General features: G+C 45.7%; 1 protein-coding gene across 1 annotated transcript; it reads left to right on the top strand.

The window, feature by feature from the left end:
• The first annotated feature begins 4162 nt into the window (after nucleotides 1–4162).
• Nucleotides 4163–9709, top strand: LOC136474852 (RINT1-like protein MAG2). The gene is made up of 4 exons (XM_066472422.1): nucleotides 4163–4552; nucleotides 4638–4742; nucleotides 7467–7564; nucleotides 7645–9709. Exons 1-4 carry the CDS (start codon nucleotides 4264–4266, stop codon nucleotides 9517–9519), a joined length of 2367 nt encoding a protein of 788 aa, XP_066328519.1. The 5' UTR covers nucleotides 4163–4263; the 3' UTR covers nucleotides 9520–9709.
• Nucleotides 9710–14727: the final 5018 nt, after the last annotated feature.

The following is a 14727-nucleotide window of genomic DNA, read 5'->3' as shown; positions in this document are numbered from 1 at the left end:
ATAACTCAATATCTCTAGAACTCTAAAGTTACACAGAATATACGCTCCAATACTTAGCGCATGTTAGAGTTCCCGTCACTCTCAGCCCCTCGGTTCAGAGTCCGACAGGGCCTTTAACATCCCCTTCATATTCCTACTCGTTTGTAACCCCACAGCAAACTTTGAGCACCTAGGTTCAGGAATAAAGTCACCGACCGACTGAAACTGGACGTAGGGCACGTTGCCTGAACCAGTATAAATCATGTGTCATTGAGTGCTAGGCCACATCCGATCATAACGCACGATAAAACTATAAATATTTATTTGTTGATCAATTTTTTCGCACCGACACGATGAGATATTATCATCAAGTGTTTATTATCATCAAGTGTTAGGCAGGTGCCCACTTTATTATATCCAAGATGGCGACAACTGCGGAGCTAATCAGTATATCGTTGTCTGGTTCGTGCTTTGTATCGTGGAGATTGAGAGGCCATGTTTTCTTTGTCGAGTTGTGCCTATGATTAGCTTCATGGGTTTGTTTGGACCCCCATCAGTTTGCAGCATATCTATGAAAATCTGTTGGCTGTGCTGTGCCTTTTAAATTTTTTTGTGCTCTTTCAGTTGTGACTGGGTGCTTGTCGGGTTGTCTTTTTGTGCATCCGTTGGTAATAAGATTATTGGCTAGAATTTCTAAGGCATCATCCTAGAAGATTAGGAAAAAAGATAATTCAAACCTAAAATGGGCACTCTGTCCATGCACGATCCAAGTGAATCTACTTCTACTACTAATAAAAGAATAGACCTCATTTGGTCTGTTCTAATTATTGTGGTGTCTCTAGTCAATCATCGTTTCTGTTCATCGAGCAGTTTTCTGCTTTAGCAGTAGCACTCAGGATTCTCGTCCTCGCATTCGATTTCTTGGTATTCCGGTGTTGTTGCTGTTGCATCATGACCTCTGTATGATCATTGGGAAACAACTCCTGGCGTCCTGCTTTCGTTGACGAGAGCTCAAATCATCATCCCCAGGCCGCAGGCCTGTAGCTGTGCAGCTTCCGTTTCTATCGATCCACTCCAGTCAGAATCAGGGAAATGGAAGCCAGTGAGATTGATGACATGAATCACGGAGAGAGCTTTTCCCCTCACTTTTTATTTTATAGTCCTTGCCGAGTCGTGCGGTACAGTGCTGCAGCGCCCGTGGGCTGGGAGGCTGTTGCTGCCTCGTCGTCTCCTCTGCAGGCTGCACCGGCAGTCTGGCACTGGGCACTGCCCTGCCCACTTCTTCCGGCTTGGTCCCGTTGCGAGCGCGAGTGGAGCCTGGAGCGCACCACAATGGTACGATGGCAGGCAGCGACGTAATCGTATCCTGCGGACGTCGGAAAGATACTCCCGTCATCTCCATGCCTGCACCTGCGCCTGCACTGTAGCTCTCCTGGCAGTGGCTGCGCCTGCGCACCGGGAACCGTCGACGAGCTCATGCACTCGAGTGAGTGTTTCGTGCTGTCGTGCGGTAGTCGACTAGACGCAGTGACGTACTGGCATGTGGCGACAGGCGAGTCAGCAGCAGCAGTGTTTCCGCGAAATGTGAGCGAGAGGCATATGGAGGCCGTGGCGCACGGTGACCCGCGCCATTTCCCGTGCGCCGCCCTGCCGTGCCCGAGCTCTGCGTTCGTACAGGGGCTTTGCCCCTGCTGCCCCTCTCTGGCACTGGTGCCTGGTCCTCCGGCTGTCTCTGCCCCTGCCGCGCCCTGCGCCCGTACGCCCTAACGCCGGCCCCCATGTGGCCTCCTCGTCGGATGCGTCCGCCTCCTTCCTCCGGCTGCCGCGCCGATGGATGCAAAGCGACCGCAAGCCAGCCTGACGCGGTCCCTGCCTGCGCGGCCGGTCCCCAGCGGGCGTCGAACGGCTCCGAGTGGACTCGGCTCTTCTCGGGGGGCTCCGAGCCATCGTTTCGGCTGATCCGGAGCAGGACCATGCCCGCGCGGTTGCGTTTGCCATCAGTCACTGCACTGTGTCAATGTGTGTGCGTGACTGATGCGCGCCTGCACGGCCGCGGGCCGCGGCAGCGTACTCCCTACACGGCTACAGCTACGAGCCTTTTCGGGATGCGTGGGGCGGCGCGGGCAGCGGCAGCCTGGCAGCGCGTGGGCACGCGCAGAGGTCGCAGGCTCCCATCCTCATTGCCCCCTGCCGCAACCGCAAAGCCAGCGAGGTGGTTTTCGGGGTTATTCCTTTTCCCATGCTGCTCCTGCCTCCTGCAGTCATGCTCCTCTCCTCCTATCCTTGGTGATCCTTGGTTTGTCCTTTCCTGCGTCGGTCATTCGGTATATTTCTACTGCAAGTTCCAACGATTCATGTGACCGTAATTCTGTTTCCACAGAACAGAGTATACGAGCCTATTCTAAGTTCTTTCTGTTTTAGGGGCAGTTTGTTAACAGCTCAAATTAATAATTATTGCAGTCGGGTCTCTCTAGCTCCAACAACTCATGGGCTTGAGTGTATCGAAGCTTTTTTTAGGTGAGTCATCTTGTTTACATTTATTTAGACTAAAAATAGAGAGTCTATCCGCTTTATTTTAGCCAAAAATGCCTAGATTTGATGAAGCAATTGGACGTAGATCTCAGTCACACAGGGCACTTCTGAATTACTCCTATATTATTTTGGGATGGACAAAGTATTGCTATTATTTGGGACGGAAGCTCATCAGCTCTACCGTATCGATCCTTTTTCTTTTCTTTTATATTTTATTCAACTCAAATGAATTCTAAAACAGCATACACTGAGACAGGCCATGGGTCTCACTCTCTCCGATGCTAGCAGCCTAGCATATAATTTCATGGGCCTATACTGTAAACCACTCTTCTTGTCAAGCAACATTCAGCCCATAGTTTGCAAAAAAGGCCATATGTATTGTTTTTCTTAGAGGAGCCCATATATTGCACCGGGTCCAAACCCTCACAAAGATATGGAAGAAAGGCCCCTTTTGCCTCGAAAACTAACGATACAGTCCATGTTTCCTCTTCTAAGCCCTTGTTTAGTTCACCAAAACTCCCAACTTTAGCACTATGCAAAAAGAAGATTCTCTGTCATATCAAATTTGCGGTACATGTATGGAGTACTAAATGTTGACGAAATCAAAAACTAATTGCACAGTTTGGTTGTACTTTGCGAGACGAACATTTTGAGCCTAATTAGTCAACGATTGGACAATTATTACCAAATAAAAACAAAACGCTATAGTGTAGCTACAGTGCCGACGAATTCAGCCGGCGCCGATTCTGGCCGGAGCTAAACGCGGCCTAACTCTAAAACCAGATAAACTATCTCTCTCAACTCTCAAAATCATCCGAAATTTCTCCTTGTCCGATTAGAAGTGGGTTCCAAGGTTCGTCATTTCTATTAAAAAAAAATCAATACATACCTGATAAAAGTTTTTAATCCATAAAAAATTTACATAAGCTCCTAAAAATTCTGAGAAAAGTCCTAAAGATATATCCAGGTAGGACAAACCCCAAAAAATATTTAGAGTTCATGAAACATATAACTCAAATCCTCTATGGATATATTCAACATGAATGCAATCATCATTAATGTATGTTCCATTCATGCTAGTCGCATATCAAATTTTTGTTGTGGAAAGTATTTAAAAGGATGTAAACATTCATTGTAATGTTTTGGGAATTTAAAACAATTGACATTTTCCTCAGATTTTGAGAGATAAATCTATTTTCAGAAGCTTCTGGATATATTTCATGATATCTAAATATTTTATTTGGGTTCCTTGTATCCCAATCTATCTTTAGGAATTTTCTAGAAATTTTTAGAGTCTATAGAAAGTGGTTTAAAAGTCTTATTAGATGGTTACCAGATTTTTTATTTCAAAAAGATAAAAACACAATGAAAACCATTTGTAACTGGGGCAGGAGATAATTTAAACGGTTTTGATAATTAAGAGAAGACATTCTATCCAGTTTTGAAGTTTGTGGATAAAAACTAGACTCCGGCAATAATTCAAGTGGGCAAAAAAAAAATATCCACAAAAACATACGTACTACTGACCACCCACAATCCGGCCCATACGGAACTTCAAGCCCTGAGGCAATGGCCCAACCTGTCAAGTGTCAAACTCCCATGAACCGTTACCCGCTAAAAAATGAACGTCCGCGATTAGAGCTGGTACAAAGTGAAAAATTGCAGGTCGTCTTCTTCCCCGGCTCTGCTGTTTCCCCATCTACCTTCCTCCCCCGGATCCAAACCCTAAGCCGTGGTGTGATCCGTTCCGCTATGGAAGCAGCAGCTCAATCCCATCCATTCCCGCTTCTCCAAGACATCGACCCGGGGGTCCGCCGTTTCCTCGACGCCCGATTCCGCTCGGCGGCCGACCTCGCCACGGCCTCCGACGTCGAGGCCGAGATCCGCGGGCACTGTGCGGGGCTAGAGGCCTCCATTTCCAACCTGTACGTACGCCTTCAGGAAGCTGCCGCAGCGTACTCGTCTTGCTGCGAGGTCGCTGGTTCGGCCCTCCGTGGCGTCCGCGGCGGGCTTGGTGCCCTCAAAGCATCCGGGTCAACAGGTATGCCGAACACACACGAGGTTCTCAAATTAAGAGCTTACTAAGTATATTACTTCAGTAGCTTCGTGATTCCTGCCTTTTTTAGGGGCTGGAGAAGAGGTGGAGGTGAGAATGGAGCAGATGCAGTTCGAGCAACTCCCTGCTCTGGCCTCCGAGGTGGCGAGAGTGGAGATGGTCCGAGAGTACGCCGGTGAGTATAGAATTTCTGCAAATCACATTCCTTCTATGCTAGATATTTTGAATGACTATCTCAGCACTGCCAATTTTCCAAGTTTGTATTGATTTAGGCATAAGAGTTCGTGCTATGAACTTGTGGTGCATAAGACCCTAGTATGTGTTCCATCCAATGTCTGTTTGGTTAAGGTTCAACTACAGATTGAACCATTACATTAGGCACATAGGAGGAAACTGTCGTGCATGATATTGAAACTGACGGATGTTTAATTATGAAATTCTGATATGATGTGCCAGTGTGGAGCTGGAATTACTTTTAGCAGTGCACCCTATGACTTCTGATGCTATGTGAAATGGGGGTCGCTTGTGGGAGCAGGCCGGCTTTGGTGATTGAAGCTGCTGTTTGGTTTGGTTAATAATTAGGTTTGGTTGGTGTAGATCTAGCCTGATACAGCTGGGATGGATGATGATATCTGTCCTGGTGCTACCCAATTAATTGACATGAGATCTGGTTGCTCTCAAATGGGTGCTTCATTTTGATCACATGGATGTATGTGTTTGCCTTTGTTCTTTCAATTAATTGGTAGTGATGCGGGACATTGCATTATGGTGTCCACTGAGAAACAGATTTCATGATTCACAAGTCGCAGCTACCTACTAGTCCTTAGCTAGTTCTTGTGTACACAACTGCAGTAGTTGAGTTTTCAGTAATAGTAACAATATTGAATTGATGAGTCCTCTGCAATAATAATTCTGAAACAATAATATTTATTCTGTTATTATCGCAACCTCTCACATATTCAACCTTACCCTTATTATGTATCTGGTTATTTCATATATTTTTGCTATGGTTGGGACATTGGCATTGGATATTCTGGTGTAGTAATGTTCGTGGTAGTTGGACAGCGTAAATCTATATTTAAATCTAATATTAAAGTATGGAAATTTCTCCCTCCCATCCCTCGGTCTGTCTGTCCCTCACTCTTACCCCTCTTGGTCCATCAGTCTACCCCGTTCATCTGTCCTCACTATCACCCCTCCGAGGCCCAGCAGAGGTAGATTGTATCACCCTGACTGCCGAAGCCCGTGTGCGCCGCGACTCTGTGGGCTTGGGCATGTGGCTCGCCTTCCACTTTTCTTAACCTCATAACAGATGTAGACAAGAGCCACCTATTTAAGTTGACTTAATCTGCAGTCAAATTTCCATACTGGATTAATCCTTTATTGCATCTAGCACTTATTATTGGCCTTGGAATTTATTTGATTTGATTGAAATAAGGTTAGGCCAAGGCTCCAAGCCCAATTAAATCCATCAAAGATATAGCTAGGTCATTATAATTGGCATGGGCAGGTCCAGATGACCATGCCACAAGTTTTACGCCCCGTTGCAACGCACGGGCATGTGTGCTAGTTGACATTTAAATTGAAAACTTTAAAAGAGTTAATAGAATATTGAAAAAACATATCAAGACGAACGCTGTACTGGCATTTTCCAAATTGAAGAGGGCAAAGTTGAATAGGTGGGATTAGGAATAACCTAAACTAGCTTAAATGTGACAATGGAGTGTGCAGACAAAAACCTTAACCATAACTGCCCAATTTTATAATTCATTAAAAGTTCTAATGCATTAAAGTTGGACGGTCATATACTCTGCCTTAGTGTAAACTTTCTGTCAAGGCAGGCATTTTTATAAGATAGATATGACAACCAAACCAGTGCTAGGAAATAAAAGGGTTATCACAATGCATTACTCAATTCTTTTTTGTTATCTAGAGTTTAGTATATTGTTTTGACCATTCCCAGATGTGTGGTCTAGTCCACTTGCGTGCTGAGATAATGCACAACATATTTGCCGCTTGCCAGTCCAATGACATTGCAGACTTGTAGTACCTACTGTGCATTTTTTTCTTATAATGAAATTTTCCACATTGTGGCAAACTGGCAGTTCATACTTCATAGTCATGTCCAGAGTTTATCAGTATTATCTTTTTGCTAAAAATATGTTGTGTTTTGACAACTGATATTGAAATAATCAAATAATAAACAAATTGGATTCTATCCCTGTAATAGTGGCTAGGTAAAAATGTTGGCTTGCCAAGCCTATCACAACCCTCGCCCTTTATCTGCGCTCTGCGCTTTGTACTGGTTTATCTCAACCCTCGGCCTGTAGGTGGAGTTTGTTGACGATCGGTGTTGCAATAAATCTTATATCATTTTGTGTTGCCATGCAATAAATATAAGATTTGTAAGTTGTTTGGCCATGTTTTATCATCTTATTTACATCATGTTAATTCTAAACAAACAACCCGAAGTTGCTGATGGTCTCTTTTTCTTATATTCCTTATTTTATGCTAGCTCGAATCAAGTGTTCTCTACTTTTGTTGGAGACCTGAAAGAAGATGCACATTATAGGTTACATCATTGGATGAAAATGATGATTGGTCTAAGATATTGTAGCTGTACTAATTCAACTATACAATGGCATGAAATTTACAGGGAAGGGTAATTGTGGACTTTTATCAAGATAATGAATTTAATAATCAAAACTAATTTAAACAAACTCCTAGAAATTCTAACTGTTCCACTTGGTATTAGATGATTATCAGTTACCACAATTCCATTATCTGTATTTACATGCCCTTCTCTAGGCTTAGTACTTGTTTTTTAGTTAAGTTGCTGTAGTACTTTATTTTTAACTTTGTAATTGGTGTGTTCTTAACGGTAGGTTGTCCTATACAGAAATGGCTCTCAAACTTGACAGTTTGGTGGGTGATATAGAGGATGCTGTTTCTTCTTCTGTTACTGGAAAACTTAAATCTCCTGTAGACAATTCGGAGGTATGGATCTTGTCATATTGTGATTCTTGGGAGAGTCAACTTGACAGCTGCTAATTTTGGCATTCTCTTTTCTTTTTCAGAAAACACATCATGTTGCTATTGGATATCTTAAAAACATAGAAGATCTTTTAGCTTCTGTAACTACGACTAGACCACAATGGACTCGCCTTCTATCTTCCGTGGATCACAGAGTGGACCGATCTTTAGCTATACTAAGACCACAAGCCATTGTTGACCATCGATCTCTTCTTTCTTCCCTTGGCTGGCCTCCTTCACTTGCTGGCTCAAAATTTTCAAGTATTGATTCTGGGAAACAAGCAGAGATTGTGAACCCATTGTTTTCGATGCGGGGTGATCTGAAAAGCAAGTATTCTGAGAGCTTCCTTGCACTATGCAACTTGCAGGAATTGCAGAAACGTAGAAAAGCTAGACAACTGAAAGGGCATGATGTGGGCAATCAACTACGTCAACCATTATGGGTAATTGAAGAGCTAGTAAATCCAATATCTACAGCTGCACAACACCATTTCTCAAAATGGGCTGAAAAGCCTGAATTTGTTTTTGCTCTTGCTTATAAGATAATTAGAGATTTTGTTGATTCCATGGATGAGATTCTACAGCCCATTGTGGATAAGGCCAACCTTATTGGGTATAGTTGTAGGGAGGAGTGGATTTCAGGAATGGTCATTGCATTGTCTACATACTTGGTGAAAGAGATATTTCCTAAGCAGATTGAACTTCTTCAGGAAAGTAGTAGCTCAAGTGATGCAGTTAGCACGGCATATCAGGCTAGTGTCTCGTGGCTCAGCCTTGTTGACCTAATGATATCTTTTGACAAGCGGATTCAAGGTTTAATCTCGGGCACTGGACTGCTACTTGTGGTAAAGGATGATGACAGTTGGCAGAGGATCTCAGTCCTCTGTGTCTTCTGTGATCGCCCAGATTGGCTTCAAGTGTGGGCAGAGATTGAGAGACAGGAGAGTCTTAATAAGCTGCAATCAGCAATGGATTTAGAGAAAAATTGGAGTGCAAGAATTCAAGGAACAATGCTTGAGTATGACTCAGATGATTGCAAGTCTCCACTAATCACCAGTGCCGTTCATCAGACCTTGTCTTTGCTAATTGATCGTGCTCGTCCTATCCCTAGCATCACGCTTAGGGCAGAATTCATTAGGATGTCTGCTGCACCGATCATATCGGAATTCCTTGGTTACATGCTTCGGAGGTGTCAAGAAGCAGAGGGGCTAACTGCTCTGGCTGATGATAATGCTGTGCTCAAGGTGTCACAATCTATCAATGCAGCTCGATATTTCGAATCCACGTTGACAGAATGGTGTGAGGATGTTTTCTTTCTTGAGATGGAGAATTTACCTGTAAATGGTGAGGGTGGGTGTATCTTTCAGCAAGAGATAAATCATCTGAAAGAGTTCAGAGTGGAATGGGCCGATAAGATTTCCACTGTCATTTTGCGTGGATTTGATGCTCGTTCTCGGGATTATCTAAAAAATAGGAGGCAGTGGCTGGAAAAATCGGAGGGACCTGCTGTATCCAGAACCTTCATAGAATCTTTAGACTACATGCAAGGGCAACTATCTAGGCTTCAAGGTGGCTTAAATACCGTTGATTTTGTGACGGTATGGAGAAGTGTGGCAAGCGGGGTAGACCAGCTGCTTTTCGGTGGCATTTTCACAAGCGGCATAAAGATTAGCAGCGATGGAGTAGAAAGGCTACAGGGCGACCTGAGCGTTTTGTTTGCTATTTTTTCAGCGTGGTGTCTGAGACCTGAAGGCTTCTTCCCTCGACTGTCTGAGGGATTGAGGTTACTGAAGATTGATGAGCAACAACTCAAAGATGGGGCGTTTACAGATAAGAATTGGCTGAGGGAATATGGCATTAGGCATCTGACAGCTGCTGACACTGAGAAGATAATAAAAAATCGGGTATATGATGCATGACGAATTGTATTTAACTAACATCTGTTTGCAGTTGGAAAAAGGATAATCAAATTTGAAAGAGTTTAGACTGTTTTACTTCATACAGATTTTGTATCTTCTTATATACAGCTACATTCTTAGCGTGTTGGTTGGTGTAATAAGGTACGTTATATTTATCAAAATATATATGAAGAGAGACTAGTTATGAGATTGCAAATATATTGTCTTGTTTTCACTTTTCCTTACATACAGAAAAGGCCGTCTATTCATTTCCTGAAAGGACCACGAAAGTAGAAAGCAGCTTTTTTCCTAAAGCTGTTCGGTTCACTGAAGCACACCGAACGCTGGTGAATCAGAGTGTTTTGACGGTCTGCCTGTTTCAAGGAACCATGCATTTCCCTTTTCTTGGTGTTTAGTACCGCTACCGCACCACACAATCATAGAAATGTTGCGGTTCAGTCTGAGTTTGATCGCAAGCTCAAGCTCCTCCCGCTTCTCTGGTTGCCAAGGCAACCAACGTGCGTCTCACACGTCGATGGATGGCGACCGTGTCAGCCCCAACCCAACCGGAGCGTTAATGCGGCAGAGGGCGCAACAACCTTTCGCTGGCCTGAAAGATTCCGCCTTAATCACGCGTGCCCTCGTGCCTCCCGGCCCCGAACCACCGCCGGATAATTCTGTCTGTCACTCACCTAACCCTGGGCCTCGGCGAGGGATTAACGATCGGAAAAAGATGGACGGACGGAGAGGGAAAGGCAGAGGCGTCTTGGTCGCTGATACGAGCGATCCATCGGCCGCCGAGCGGGGCGGGTGTCCTGGCCTGCAGGCCGCAGGCGGGCGGGCGGGCGCGCGCGGCGCCAGTAGGTGCATGCCTGCCCGCGCGCAGGGGCAGGGGCAGGCAGGCAGACCACCTTGCCGTGCGGGCAGCCGTGCAGCCCGGCCACCACCACCGCTCGGGTCCCCGCGGCCCCCCGACGGCATTCGCTTCGGTTGGTCCCCGAGCGCGTGACACCGAGTACGCGCTGCTCGGCCTAACTTAACAGGCACAGGCGCACAGCGTTTCCGCTCCCCCTGGCAGCCGAGCACTGCACCCCTGGTTGGTCTCCGCGTGCGCGGACCCAAACGCAGCGAAGCGAGTATTACGTATGCGCGCCGCCGCACGTACATACTGCATGCACCATGCTCATGCATGTGACGAGACGACGACTGACCACTCTGGCGGTGCGGCACGCGCGCCTAGGTAGGACCGTAGGAGCCTAGGGGATAAAGGCTACTCGAGTGCGCGCAGGCGCTGCCGCGCTCCTGATTGGCCCTCAGGAGTTGACGCCGCCGCGCTCGGTACTGACCAGTGACCAGCTGCTGATGGATCGAACGTGACGAGCACGAGTTGTTCTGCGCCACGGGCGCGAGCGGTGCATGTGCGTGTGAGGTGGACGGTGGACCTCTGTGCGTGTCTACAACGTATGTACGTTCAGCACCACTAGCTGCCTGCATGCGTGGTGCAGTGTGTGTATCAGTCGTGTAAAACCAAACAATTATGCACGTACCGTACGTGTTTATAACTCTAAATGCTAGGCGGCTTCTAACATCCACAAATGGAAGATTGCAATTTGCAATGCAGCTCCTACGGGAAATGCAGGTAACAAATGATAAAGATGCTGACATATCCGAGAATCAAATCCTTGCTAAATCTCCACGAATCTAAAGCTTTGGTGTCCACAACACAACTAATCGCTGTCCAAAGTGGCCGACCGTGCGTGGGGTAAGCTGGTCCTCCAGGAGCTAGAACTGGACCAATTTTACACACGAGGCCGTGGGTACGTTCTACTGCATGAAAGTTGATGCGAGCAGTTCCCACATATACGGAGTATATCCTGGGACCAAAGCCATACTGGCTGGATACGTAGGGTTCGGTCTATGACATCTGGGAGCTAGGGTACCGTGTCCACTGGTCCGGTCGACCGACGGACGGTCCAGCAGGCAGCAGCAGCAGCACTGCGCTCTAACTGCTGCAGATTTATAAGACTGACGGTACTGTACGTATCGCCGGCCCGGCCCGGCCCGTACCGACTGCAGATTGCACAGCAAATAATGAGGCACTTAAGTTTCGTTACGTTGTTTGTCAGACGACATATTGATAACTTAGTATCTTTTTCTTACTCCATTATTCATGCCGTTGGACCGCCAATATATAGGCTGCGTTTAGATGACGAAATTTTTTTTGTTTCGGCTACTATAGCACGTTCGTTTGTATTTGGCAATTAGTGTCTAATTATGGACTAATTAGGTTCGAAAGTTTCGTCTCGCGATTTCTCACCCAACTGTGCAATTAGTTTTTTTTTCGTCTACATTTAGTACCTGCAAGATTCGATGTGATACTTTGAGGTGAAAATTTTTGGGAACTAGGCAATAGGAAGGCATATGGTGGTGGTACATTTGCACCGACAACTGACAATTTGACAGTTCACATGATGAAGGGTCTCATCGAGGTCCTCCGTTACAAATTATAGTTATTTTGATTTTGTTCTAAGTCAAAATTTTCTAACTTTAACTAGGTTTATAGAAAAAATGCACCAACGTCTACAACGTCAAGATAGTTTCTTTAGATTTTCCATAAAATATCTCTTAGTAGCATTTATTCGAATATGTATAAGGTAATATATTTTTTTTCTAAAAACTTGCTAAAAGTTAGACGAATTTAGCTTAGAACAAAACTAAAAATGAGCAATAATTTAAAATGGAGGAAGTATTGCTGCTAACCTTGGATAATAAAATACATGCACTACTTTAGTAACATTAACGTTATGGCCATTGGTGCTGGTGGACAACCGAACACGAATACGAACCGTATGCCCATATCATCAGCGGGTAGCAACTAGCAAACATGCAGTTGCTAATGGGCATAGACCTAAGTGCAAGCATGAATGCTCACTCATTAGTCATTACATGGTACATTTTTGCAACACCATTTACACTGCCGCTTTGTTAAAAAAACCATTTGTGATTGTTTTCGTCATCCGTTTGTGATCGTTTTGGAATTCGGCTAATTAAGCCAGTTTTCACTGATAGGTTCGTAACTGCTAGTTTTTGTGGGAAAGGTATATATATACTGTCAGGTTCATAAACCCGGGGTCTCTAGTGGGCTCGTTTCTCAGTAAAAGCTCAGCCTGACAGACGGCATTACGAACGATGCGCAACTCCTGGGTCGGCCCAGATATCTAACGACAGGCCGGAATAGCGATCCAGTCTCCGACCGAAAAGGCCTGGCCAAGGCGGGGACAACGCTCGCTTTCGACTCCGACCCGCCTCTCTGATCGGAAGGCCTGGCCAAGGAGGGGACAACGCTCACTTCCGACTCCGACCCGCCTCTCCGACCAGAAGGCCTGGCCAAGGAGGGGACGACGCTCGCTTCCGACTCCGACCCGCCTCTCTGGCCGGAAGGCCTGGTCAAGGAGGGGACGGCGCTCGCTTCCGAGTCCGACCCGCTTCTCTGACCAGGAATACACCGAACCTCTGTTTACAGCTCTTCTCCGACCGGCGCGGTCGGAGCCAACTAGGAACGACCGGCCAGGGACGCCCGCTCGGTGAGGACCCAAGAAATCAGGCGGAGCAGATAAGGTAAGGCGCTCAAGTCAACCGCAATACCAAGGACCGTACCCAGCACACTTGCAGGACAGTACTGTCAGGCCATGCCAGAAGGGTACTTGGCAGCCTTCCAGACATATCAGAACACGAACAGTATTGTGGGCGCTCACGTTTGTCCTACAGTATGGTAGGCGCCGACATTAGCCATACCAGAAGAACACGATGGAGCCTGACACACGCATCTGGGCGTCAATAGTATTGTGGGCACCAATAAACTGTCTTGTACCCGACGTCGTGGGCAACAAGACTAGGAAACACACACATTCTCTCTCTCCCTTTCCTAAACTTGTAAGGCCACCCCCTTTATCTATAAAAGGGGATGCGCTCTCTCCAACAAAGGACGGATCATTCTGACTCTCTCTCTGCTAGCTTTAGACATTCTGAGCACTCGAACAACTTTATGGCTCTAGAACTCTAAAGCTACACAGAGCATACGTTCCAATACTTAGCGCACGTAGGAGCTCCCGTCACTCTCGGCCCTTCGATCCAGAGTCCGACCGGACCTCTAACACCCTCATCTTTATTCCCACTCGTTTGTAACCCCACAGCAAACTTCGAGCACCTGGGCTCAGGAATAAAGTCATCGACCGACTCAAACTGGAAGTAGGGCACATTGTCTGAACTAGTATAAACCCTGTGTCATTGAGTGTTAGGCCATATCCGAGCACAACGTACGGTAAAACGACAAATATTTACTTGTTGGTCACTTTTTGCACCGATAGTTGGCGCCGTCCGTAGGGAGAACGCCGTACGTTCACGCTTTTGGTCATCGGATGGCTCACCTTTTCGCCATCTTCGTCATGACGGGCTCAAGCGATATGATTCGCTTTGGCTTGTTGGAGTTTCCCACACTCCCACCTGTTGGGATGTGGGTTCCTGCCGTCTTCGAGTAGTCCCAGACCTTCCTCTTTGAAAGCTTGGACTTCATCGCCGACTGGCTCGGCGTGCTTCACCTTCACAAGGAGGCACTTGTCCCGACGCCTGTCGAAGGAGGAGCGCCCTGTAACACCTCTGGTGTTTTAAACACTAAAATATGCCATGTCATCATATGCTTTGCACATCATTTTTGAGTTAGTGAAAACTTTGATATGCATTCACTAAAACAAGTTTACTTTTATGATTATATGTGTTGACTTGTATGGATGAATCAAGTTCATAACCTTAGTATTAAATTTGAATTCCAAAACCCTAATTTCCAGCATTTAAATTCTGCCCTAGAAAACCTAATTCAAAATCTAAGCACATTTTGGGGTTGAGCCTAAAAGGAAAAGTGTAGAGCTTGTCAATGTGTACAAAGTTGGTTTTTAGAGTTTTCAAAGTTGTTATGTAAAGTTTGGAGTAATTTGAAAGGGGATAAATTCTTAAAGTGTCCCCTTTTGATTTCAAACTTGCATTTTCAAATCTAGACAGAATTTGGGTATGGTTATTAAAGCAAAGTTGTAGAATTTTGAATTTGGAACAACTTTTATTTTTGGAGATTTTTGAGTTTCCATACAAATTTGAGAGTAATTTGAGAAATTGAGCGAGTGGCAATTCGGTAATTTGCTTGAACAGTGCAAGCAAGCAGCTCTCGCCGCCGGCCAG

Source organism: Miscanthus floridulus, chromosome 8 (genome assembly GCF_019320115.1).
Source record: "Miscanthus floridulus cultivar M001 chromosome 8, ASM1932011v1, whole genome shotgun sequence".
NCBI classification, from domain to species: Eukaryota; Viridiplantae; Streptophyta; class Magnoliopsida; order Poales; family Poaceae; genus Miscanthus; species Miscanthus floridulus.
This window is presented reverse-complemented; position numbering and strand designations above follow the sequence as displayed.